The following is a 12,350-nucleotide window of genomic DNA, read 5'->3' as shown; positions in this document are numbered from 1 at the left end:
AAACTCCAGAAGCAGCCCCATTCCTGTTTGCCTTGTTTGCTATGGGAAGTCCAAGTCCAGCCTCTTGGTCCTTCATTGGCCCTTCACTGACAGTTGGACTCACAACATACCCATCATCTGTCCCAACTTCCCTTCCTTGTACTGTGCCCTCTACGATTTCTGTTCTAGAACCAGAGAACTTTCTTATATCTTTTACATCCTCTTGGTATTCTCTCTTTACTTCCTAGCCTTAAGGAATCTTTAAAAAATTCCAAAGCCCAGGTTACAGCCAAGGCCAATTCAATCACAATTTCTAGTATTTTTTGAAACTCTCCAGGTCATTCCAGTGTGCAATTTTGAGAATCAGTGATTTATGGGTTCTCTATTATATCAGCTATTTTCTAATACTTTTAAAACCCTTTCCTCTTTTGACAGATGCCTGACAAAATTCCAACCCTTGATCAACCATGGTCTTCTAGGAAAAAAAAAAAAATGTCACACAACAAAGAGGTTGATTTGGTTTATAATCTTGATTACAAATCTCAAATGAGCATTCAGTATTACCTAGATATCCTACTACAGTTCTCTAGTATTTTCATGCCTGAAGATGTCTATTTCATACTTCTACATTTTTTTCTCAAGTCTCTTACTCCTTCCACGCTCAAATGATGACCTCACTGATACTATAAAAGCTATCAAGCATGAACTTCTTTGCCTTCACACAACTCTACTTACATCCAGAAATTGACATGAAAACAATTGGCTTAACTGAATGCATGAATAAATAAATGAGGGAGCAAATCAATGAGTCCCAATGATTCCAGATTATTTCTGACATTTCAGTTTTATGCAGTAACAGCATGTCATGGGGAATATGTATTTTATGATTATAACATGAGTTTTCAGTTTTCTGGACTACCATGCCATATTATAGTAGTGAAACATTGTTAGTTTTGTTGATTTTAACCCTGCTAGTTCAGTACTTTTTAAATGAGAAATTGGAATCACTTTTTTTGTTTTTTTGTTTTTTTGCGGTACGCGGGGCTCTCACTGTTGTGGCCTCTCCCGTTGCGGAGCACAGGCTCCGGACGTGCAGGCTCAGTGGCCATGGCTAACGGGCCCAGCTGCTCTGCGGCATGTGGGATCTTCCTGTCCTGGGGCACGAACCCGTGTCCCCTGCATCGGCAGGTGGACTCTCATCCACTGCGCCACCAGGGAAGCCCCATCAGACCTTTTTTAATCTGAAAGTTATCAATATTAAATTAACTAGGGCCATTAATTCTCTATCTTCTGCTGATAGTTTTGTTTTACTCTGATGCTCTGTTGTATGCTATGGGCTAGAATTGTCTTCAACAAAGGACAGTCTCTCAGGAAAAAGACTCTATCAGGTACTTCAAACTACTGACACTCTCAACTCTTCACTATAGGCTTCTGAGCTGATATTGCTTACACAACTTCCAGACTAAAGCAGTAAGCTAAGTCAGGATTACTAGAATTCTCGGATGCAATGGGCTTCAAGAATTAATGACAGGACTAACAGCATGAAATCAGAGGTCTTCTTTGATTTTATTTCCCTAACAAGAAAGTTGTTTTAGTTTCCATATATATAAGGAAGCTCTTTCATTTTCTTTTTAATCTATCTATATACACTGCAACAATTTAATAAACCCTGCTTTTGTAAATGAAATAAAACATTAAAAAATCTCTCACTTTACATGGTGACATAGTTGTTTACCTAAGCTCATTGACTCCACCTTTTCATCAAGATATAATTGAATTAACTGTGCGACTAAGGCCTTACTGGAAAAGCCATACTCGTGAATGATGCTCATTATGTGAAGGAGGACTGACTAGTTGCCTTTTAGGAACTGAGGCTGGTTGTACTCATGAATACAATGCCTGCAAAGTCCACCCAGGAAGCCCAGCCTGGTGCCTGAAAGACAAAGTGCCGTCTCACAGGTCATAAGGGCCACTTCCTGACAGGTTGGGAATATTAACAAATTTTGGTGATCCTGAGAGGAGAGGGATGCACTGAAAGGTACAGGTTGTATGGGTGAAATCTGGTGTATGGTTTATTGGGTCTGGCTTCCTAATCTCAAGTTAGCAAACAATAGAGGCTTTTAAAAGTCCAATCTGAGGGCTTCCCTGGTGGTGCAGTGGTTGAGAGTCCGCCTGTCGATGCAGGGGACACGCATTCGTGCCCCGGTCTGGGAAGATCCCACATGCTGTGGAGCGGCTGGGACCGTGAGCCATGGCCGCTGAGTCTGTGCGTCCGGAGCCTGTGCTCCGCAACGGGAGAGGCCACAACAGTGAGAGCCCCGTGTACCGCAAAAAAAAAAAAAAAAAAAAAAAGTCCAATGTGAGATTTTTTAATAAAAATTTCCAGATAGAAATGAATTAATCTGAAGCTCTACACCTTTTATTGTAGAAAAATGTCAGTCTCCTATACGTATTTTCCAGTCTTTCCAGCTCTCTCTAACCTAAAACCTGGTGAAATTTCCTAAAACTCAAATGGTCATGGTTGACCAAATAGAACTGAAAATGGTATTAGCTGATTTTTATGTTTTATCATTCAAGATCCTTCAGACAACAATGACCTTTGAATATTCATATTTTCCTGTTTTCTAAAATAAATATATATTTTTTGTCCATCACAGTATCTTGGGTGTTGGCTTCCACATTTATAATACCAGTATACTGGTATACAATTACCTCAAAGAAGACCAATAATATTAGCTCAATATGCTATGATATGACAATTATATCCTTCTTATGTTCAATGTATTACAAACACTATAATAATAAACTCAATGATTAAATTCAGAATAATAATTCTGTTTAAAAAAAGTTCACCCCACTTATTGACAACAATATTAAATAAAATACCAGCCATTAGATTACTTTTGCATCATGTATTAGTATAACAATTATCTTAAAGTAATTTAATTTTTACAGTTTACACATGACAGTGCTTTAAAGAAATAAAGTTATAATTTTCTATTTTAAACCTGAACAACCAAACCAAAATATTCTACATAACTTATGTCATATATAATATTAGTTAACATTTTAAACACAGATTGGATATATGTTCAGCTCATACTTACCCATGAAATTGAGATAGCCTTCTCCGCCGAGTGTATGCGTAATGAGTCGAATCATTTTATGAAGCTGTATTCCACGATCAATAACTGGAGTAAACGGGGTTAGAACACTCATGTTGGTATACATTTCAGCATCCATCAACCAAAATGCCAGCGTCTTATCCCCAACGAGTGCCTATAAAAATAAAAGTCACTGAGATAAATGCAAATAATAGGTACTAAGCAGCTGTGATTTATACTAGAATAACATGTAATTATACAGAATGGAAACAATGCAGAAGAGGTGTGTGAATTAATATTAATTTCATGTATTTTCCAACAGTCACTATGTTGAAGGTGAGCTGGTGAAATACATGAGAGACCTCATGTACCTATGTTTCTTTCGTTTTTAAAATAGCTTGTTGAAAAACTCATGATAAGCTACCTGAATATTTGTTATAATAAGCTGATGCTTCACATTTTTTGAAGTTAGAATAAACATGTATTTTAATGTTGAGAATACTAACAGATATTTTTTCTTTTTTTTAGGATTTGAACAATGAATTTTTTAATTGAATGAATTCTTTAAATTCTATAGTGCTTCACAATTTTCAAAAGTTTCACATACATGATTTCATATAATCCCATAATCTTACGTTAAACTATTAGAATACTAATAGATTTTTAAAAGTATCTTGCATATCATGATTTTATTGTTTTGAAAGAATGGAAGAGTTTCCAAAAGTAAGTTATATGTATATGCATTTATATTTATATAGATGTATTTATATATATAAAATATGTATATAAATATATTACAATGGACCCTCTCCCCTTCAGCAGCAAATTGACAACTTTTTCTTAAAATGTAAAATTTGCTTTCTCATATTTGCCACCTAATCTAGAATTAGTTTATTTTATATGAAAATATAATAGTTGACAAATGGGGCAGGTTAACTCAGAAACACCCTGAGCAGAAGAGGCCTCTTAACAATCTGAATTATTTATGGTTAAAAACAGCTAACTAATCCCAAGTGTTATTTATTGACAAAAATTATACATAGTGAAACATAGAGACTAAACCATAATCTCCTCACCCTATTACTGTATGATTATTTTCATTTTTAGAAAAATATTTTTACTTATAAACCTATTTTAATCTCTAAGCTATTTTCACATATATATTCATATTTATAATTTGTTATCAGGTTTAAAATTCAGTATACATTTGTTTTTATAGAAAGAACTAAGCAATTTGCATCTTTTTGTACATTCCTGACAATTTGTAATATAAGGCAGAATTATGTGGATCTTTAAAGTATGAAATAATTCTTGGTAAATCCATACTGTTTCTGTACATTTGGGGAGAAAAATTATGAAATTAACCTACCAGTTTCATCTTCAATTTGTTTATTCAACTCATTTATTTATTCTTTTATTCATTCATATAAAATACACATATATTGGGAGCTCAAAACATGCTACAACTGCTAGGAGTTTGTAATAGAAAGATATCATTTATGCATGCATTTTAATTTTCATATTGTTATGTATTTGGCAATGGGGATTTATGTATGTATGTTATGTATTTGGCAATGGGGATTCCCCCATCCTTAAATTAATACTATTCATTTCTTATTTTGTTACGTTTTGGTTCTGGTTTCTTCATAGGTATTTATTTGATCTGCTCCACAGCCAATTTAAGTTGAAAAGAAAGTACTGCCCCAACTAGGAAGATGCAAAACTTAATATATGTCTACTTTATGAGTGAGCAAACTTTCTGTACAGGCCAAACAGTACATAGTGTAGGCATTGTGGGCTCCTTCCTCAGTCTCAACTACTTAAATATACCATTATGGCTCAAAAGCAGCCATAGACAATAGATGAGTGAATGAACATGGCTGTGTTCCAATTACCTTTACAAAAACAAGCAGCAGACAGAATTTGGTCCATGGGCCTTGGTAGCTGACCTCTGGTCTACTTATACTTTCTTAACAGTTAAAGGAGACACCTGAAAAACTAGTGTCTACCTTAAATCGTCAATTTCTGCTGAAATACCAGAGGAGCTTATTGTTTTAACTTTAATTTTCTGAATACATATACTGCAAATAATTTCAGAAAGTTTTACTGTCTTTTTAATGTATAAGGAGTTCATTTTATGTTGCTTATGCTGGTTCATAGGCTTTATATAACTGAATGGCCTTTTCCTGCATTTATTTATGTTTATTGAGTGACTACGAGGAATAGCACAGTGCTAAGGCTGGAAATAACAAAGGTATCAGAAACAAATTTTCTGCTTAAAATGTGATGAGAAAGTGAAGAATGGGGAAACTATTTTTTCCCTATACACCTGGATGAAGGCTTCAGGGAGAGTATGTCTGAGCCAGGGCATTAGGTCTTTACACGAGCTTCCCAGGTGAAGTAGGCATTTGCAGGTGTGTAGGGAAAAGTACAAGATTGGAGCAAGGTTGACCTACTCAGGAATGGGTGGAAATTTAACAGTATTGAAGAATAGAACTCTTGGAGGGTTGAGCAGAGAATAAACTTTGGCATGGGCCAGGATATGACAGGCTGTGAATGAGAAGCTTTAACCAAAAGATCTGGGTTGACAAAATTAGCTTTGCCCTTTGGAAAATACCTCGGACTACATTAGAGAGGATGGAGTAAAATCAAGAGGAACAGAGGTCAGGGAGATCAATCAGCAAAAGATTTGAATGACTGAGGGAAAAAATGATGAAAGCTTGTGAAAAGGCATAACAGAAAATTTTTAGAAGGAAACCTAAAATGGAAATTAAAATTAACCTGGATTAGCACCAACATTCCTCTTGTGACAACAAAGGAAAAGACATAAGATAACACTTGAAACTGTCATTCACAATCATTTAATTACAGTTTGGCAGGGTAAAAGTGGTACTGCATTTTGAAGTTGGAATTTATGGATCTACAAAATAATTTTTAAATGTTTTTCAAGTATGAATAGTTGTCACATAAAATAGACAGATAACACATTACATTAACAGTATTAAACTATAGAAATTTGTACTGTGATATGTTTATAATTAGGTATGTTAATAAATACAGACAGAGACAGAATGGTTTATACACATATTAATTTACCTGATCATGGCTCTCTGCATAAGCAATGCACTTTTCAAGGGAGCGTCTGTTTGTGAGTGTATACACTATATTGCCCATATCCCAATCTTCATCTTTATATTCTTTAAGTAACTAAATAAAAGACAAAAAATAATTCCAATACACCATTATCATCCTTACTTTAAATCCCAGTCTGAGGGTATACATCATATCAATCCAAATTATTTGAGATGCAGATATAAGCAAATCCACAGAGCAAAAATATCTTTGTCAAAACTTTTACTGAAATCACAGCTTTTATACAGACTATCCAAATGACAGTGGTGTTGCATGTGTGTGTGCATGTGTTTGTTTTTCTGCAGATGATTTGATCACTGCATTTTAGGATTTTTGTAACCTTTTTCCTCTGTAATAGCTGCTACCTCTTGATTAATGACCATAGTGAAGTGTTGTTGTGTGGTATGTCTTTCCACAACTTCCACAAGGTAGAGATATACTTGCTACGTTTTTAGGTTTGAATAAAAAAAAAAATAGCAAGAATAATGTCTTGTTCTGTTCTTAAAAAAAATTAAAACAACTGTTATTTCAAAGTGTAAAGCTTAATTATCATGAAATAATTATCATCTTAACAGACCACACATTTTTGTTTCCACTTCAGCTGCTACTCAATCTCCAGTGTGGCTTCTGTGCCACTAGCACCTCTTCAGTGCAAATGACCTTGCCAAAATCTCAGACTATGATTGTCTCCTAGGTCAGTAATTGCTCTTTCTTAGGCAAATGCTTGCAGTACGTGATGATAATGCTGACCCTACCCCTTCCATGAAATGCTTTCCTTCTTGGTCTACCATTGCAAAACTCTTGATTGTTTTGTTTTGTTTTGCCACCACTCTAGACATTCTGTAAAATCCCTTCCTCTGCCTATCCTATAAAAGCTGGTGCTTCTCAGAGTTAATAGCGTAAAAATAGCCTGTCCTTTTACTCAACACATTCTAAGTGGGTTCATTTCTCTTGTCCAAAAGTGTCAATGGCACGCTGATAGAAGCAGAATTCTAAAATGGCCCCTATGATTCCGGCTCCCTCAGATTCACATCTTTGTATATTCCTTAACCTGGAGTGTGGGAGGGTCCTTTGAATACAATGGGTGTCCTTAGAAGAAACTGTGAGATAATAACAGTAATGTTTTAAGTTGCTAAATTTGTGGTAGTTTGTTACACAACAATAGAAAATTAATGAAGATTTTGGTACAAGAAATGGGGCTCCAACCTGCTTGTATCTTCCTTTGCATTTTTTTTTTTTTTTTTTTTTTTTGGCTCAGTGGAATTCAGAGGTGCTTAGCCAGCCTGCATAATTGCATTGTGAATCACTGAGCACCAGAGGACAGGCTGTATTAGGCAGACTAATGGCCACCCACAGGTGTTTACATCCTAATACCCAGAGTCTGTGAATATGTCACCTTACATGGCTAAAAGGACTTTAGAGATATGTTGAAGTTAAGGACATTGAGATGGGTAGATTATCCTGGATTATCTGGATGGGCCGAATGTAATTGCAGGCATCTTTCTTAAAAGATGCCTGAATTGTCAGAGTAAGAGAGAGATTTGAAGATGCTACCCTGCTGGCTTTGAGGATGGGGGAAGGGACCATGGACCAAGGAATACAGGAATACAGGTCCATGCTTTTACAGGCTTTTAGAAGCTAGAAAAGTCAAGGAAACAGAGCCTCCAGAAGGAATGCATCCTTACTAACGCCGTGATTTTAGCTTAGTAAGACCCATTTCAGATTTGTGACTATATGACAATAAATTTGTGTTATTTTAAGACACTAAGTTTGTGGTACTTAGATACAGCAACAATTTGAAACTAATATGCCCTATACAAATATGCCCAATTAAGTTCGACTACTGTGTAAAAACAATTCAGTGGAAGTAGGTTCAATGGACTTTTCAACAAATCATGCTGAATGAGTTAGACATCTATAGGCAAAAGAAAAACAGAAAAAAACCCTTACAGGTTGAATGAACAAAAACTAACTCAAATGGACTATGGGTTTAAATATAAAAGTAAAACTATAAAATGTTTAATAGAAAACATAGGCGAGTCAAAGAATTCTTAGGCTTGTCACCAAAAGAGATCTCTAAAAGGAAAAAAAAAATGATAAATTGGCCTTCATCAAATTTAAAGGAAACAAAGAACTTTTGTTCTGTACAAGTCCACATGAAGACGATGAAAAGACAAGCAAAGACTGGGATAAAATATTTGTCAACTACATACCCCCCCCACAAAACAGTTGAATCTAGACTATATAAAGAACTCTCAAAACGCCACAGTAAATAAATGATCCAATTAGAAAATGGTCAAAAGACATGAACAGACATTTCACCAAAGAGGATATCCAGAAGGCAAATTAGCACACGAAAAGATGTTCATCATCATAAGCCATTAAGGAAAGACAAATTAAACCCATAGTGAGGTATTTCTGCACACCTGTTAGAATGACTAAAATAAAAAATAGTAAAATAGCAAATGCTATTGTTCGATGATGTACAGAAATTGGATCTCACCAAAGTGGCTGGTGGGAATGTAAAATGGTACAGCTACTCAGAAAAATACTTTGGCAGTTTTTTTAACAAATTAACATCCAACCACTATAAGGCCCAGTAATTGTACTTTGCGGCATTTATCCTAGAATAATGAAAATTTATGGTCATACAAAAATATGTACACAAATGTTTATAGCAGCTTTCTTTACAATAGCCAAAACCTAGAAATAATCTAGATGTCTTTTAATGGACGAATAATTAAACTGTGATACATCCATGCCATGGAATACCATTCAACAATGAAAAGGAATACAGTGAAGTAGAGTCACAGATATAAACAAACTTCAAGTTACCAGGGGATAAGCGAGGGAGGGAGGGATAAATTGGGAAATTGGGATTGACATATACACACTACTATATATAAAATAGATAACTAATGAGAACCTACTGTATAGCACATGGTACTCTACTCAGTACTCTGTTATGGCCTATATGGGAAACGAATCTAAGAAAAGAGTGGATATATGTATATGTATAACTGATTCACTTTGCTGTACACCTGAAACTAACACAACATTGTAAATCAACTATATTCCAATATTTTTTTTTTAAAGTTAAAAAGGAATAGACCACTGATACATGCAAGAAGCTGGATGAAATCCCCAGAGAATTCGACTGAGAGAAAAATGGCAATTCCAAAAGGTTACATACTGTATAATTCCATTTATATAACATTCTTGAAATGAAAAAAAGTTAGAAATGGAGATCAGATTAGTGGTGGTCAAAAGTTAAGGAGTGACTGTGGGAAGAGGGAGGTGGGTGTGGTTATAAAGGCAACTTTTGGGAAACTTGTGGTAGTGGAAGTGTTCTATATCTTGACTATGTCCATATCACTATCCTGGTTGTGATATTGCACCATAGCTTTGCAAGATGTTACCATTGGGGAATACTGTTTAAGAATTCACCAGAACTCACTGTATTATTTCTTACAACTGCATGGAAATCTACAATTATCTTAATATAAAAAGTGTAATTAAAAAAACTATATATAATGAAAAATACCAGATGCTCAATAAATATTTGGTGGAATTAATAAATGAATTCAATTAGATACCTATATTACCTTTACATGAACACTTCAGTTATTAGATAATAAAAATGATCAAATAAAATGAAAGAAGATACAGCAAATTTTGGCATATTTTAGATAGGCAAATATTTGTTCAGTAAATGACTAAACTAATATGATATCCCAAACTACTGATTTTGAACTCTACAAGTAGAAAATGGTAAATAATTTGCTTCTGAACAACAAAAACATGAATGAAATCTAGCATTCTAATCTAACACATACTCTATGTGTAGATAAAATGCGTGACACATACATTCTGAGTATAGTTGTCATTTCTATCAATACTCTTGTGTGTTTTATTGACATTTGGAGGGATGATAATCATTTATGGAATTTTTTTTTAATGCACAAATTATAAAAGGACTGGAAAATCACTGAGTTTTTAAAAAAATATTATTTTAACTCTCTCTTGTCTTATTAACCAAGGCTCCCACTTTGGTGATGAAAAAAGATGTTAAATAATTACATAAAACAGAAGATGATATCTGTCTTCAGAGGGTTTACAAACTACAAAGACAAGATGGCCATATCCTAAACAGAAGACAATACATTTTTTTCTATTTATATGACATACTTCATAGTATAGTATCTTGAGCATACAAGGTAGTGAAATATTTAGTAAGTTAAATTTTTTTTAAAACCTGACATGATTGCTCAGAGGAGGAAATATCCTACTGTGAGCCATGACTGACTGGAAAATAATTCTAGGTTGATGTACACCTTGAAATATCCTTGAATTTGCCCAAAGACTGATGAAGGCTTTTCAGTAAAAAAAAAAGTAAGATTTGGTACTTGTGAGGGGAAAAAAGTCTGTGTGGAAGATTAGAAATAATAAAAGATGGTGGGCGGATAAAGAACCTTCAACTAAGGTAAGAAACTTGAAGACCACAGCATTTTTTTAAGGTAACAAACACAAAGCAACTTTCCCAGGTATTAAAGTTGGAACACACATTTGTTTGTTCCTTTGATTTCTAAGTCTAATCGCCTCTGTAAAACCCTTGCTTTTCGACCTGACAATGTTTACAAAATCATTATAGATGGAGAAGCGGAAGCTGTGCTGGTAGAGTTTTAATGTCACAGCTGTGCACTGCTCAAATTGCCTAGGGATACAGAAAAGACAATTAAGAGATGATTACAATAACTACTTCCTTCAGAGTAGGCTTTATGTTTTTTCTGTGCAAAGTTAAGTTCTTCTACCATTGTGATCTCATGGCACCTGTTCATGTCTATACTAAAGGGCTTATCAGAAAGCAATGATTATTTGATATGTATCTGACTCCTTATACATATTCAGCCTATGATTACAGACTTGGCCACTCAGAAATGTTCTAAATCAAATCTGTGTAACAACTTTAGTCTTTTAGACAAACATAAAATGAAACAAAATATAATCCAAACTACTTGAACTGTCATTAAATTTAATAAAATTGTATTAGAAATTATATGCAAGGTGTCATGTACAATTATTCATTCCTAGTGCCTAACACATGGTAAGGGCTTTTAAATGCTAAATGGAGGAATGGATAAATCCAAATCTATTGAGAAAAAAACCATACTATTGAAGCAAGTACTGGGAATTAAGGAGTGACTTCTACATTAATTGATGATTTGCAGGCAGAAATGGATGCGTTGATGACGTTTAATGTGTTTTAAATATAGAACACCGAACTTTCATATAATTGCATTGATAAGGCAAAATTCCATTTACACAGCTAACATTATATCAATCATATTTTCTCTGTGCCTGTATAATGCAAGTGTGAATACTTTAAATTAGAACTTTTAGAAGTTTGAGAGGCACCTTATTAAAAAGCACAAGAAGCAACACACTAATGAGAGAATTTAATACTTCAATTATATCTGTAACTAATGATCACAACCAAGCAATAAATCAAAGAAATAATAAATAAACCAACATAATACATAGTATCTGCAGGAAAAAAAAATTTACATGAAACCTTACCTGGATCCATTTATCTGGAATTGCCATGGCTAATCGATAGTCAAAGCCACCCCCTCCCAGGGAAATTGGAAAACACAGAGCTGGCATTCCTGATACGTCCTAAAATAAAGAGCATCAGCATTATCAGTTCATATTGCTCAAATTTTTACTATATATTCTTCTGACAGTAAAATCCAGGCCAATAAATACAAACAATAAATAGGGGCAAATACTCTTGGAGTATTTTGGTAGCATAACTGTAAAAGTAGATAAAATTGTGATAGTGTATCTCATTTCCCATTAAGATTTTGTGTAATGCTTTTCATTTCAGGACAAATTTGATCTCTTTTCCTTAGTAGCACATAGAGAACACAAAATAGTAAAAGTGTTCTTGTTGAAACATAGCTTCTTACACTAATTTTTGAGTACTATATTTATTAACTACTGCTTTCATCAAACAAAAATACATGTGCCATATATCTGTTATTCTTGTTCTCTTTGTATACAGCATGGACATATAGTGTATTTTGTGAGAACTTAGCTTCTGATGAAATGGAAAGTAGAGTTAGCACACTAAGA

At 34.3% G+C, this 12,350-nt stretch overlaps 1 protein-coding gene across 1 annotated transcript in view; it reads right to left on the bottom strand.

The window, feature by feature from the left end:
• The window catches only part of GBE1 (1,4-alpha-glucan branching enzyme 1), a 302,490-nt gene that overhangs the window by 64,359 nt on the left and 225,781 nt on the right, over positions 1-12,350 (bottom strand). The window contains exons 10-12 of the mRNA XM_082624667.1: positions 11,793-11,891; positions 6,180-6,290; positions 3,087-3,258 (exon numbers count right to left, since the gene is read on the bottom strand). Of these exons, the coding sequence (XP_082480793.1) occupies positions 3,087-3,258; positions 6,180-6,290; positions 11,793-11,891 (382 nt within the window). The remainder of the gene's footprint in view (positions 1-3,086; positions 3,259-6,179; positions 6,291-11,792; positions 11,892-12,350) is intronic.

Source organism: Mesoplodon mirus, assembly GCF_964341445.2.
Source record: "Mesoplodon mirus genome assembly, chromosome: 6".
Taxonomy (NCBI): Eukaryota; Metazoa; Chordata; class Mammalia; order Artiodactyla; family Ziphiidae; genus Mesoplodon; species Mesoplodon mirus.
Note: the sequence above shows the minus strand (reverse complement) of the source record. Positions and strands in the feature narration are given on the sequence as shown.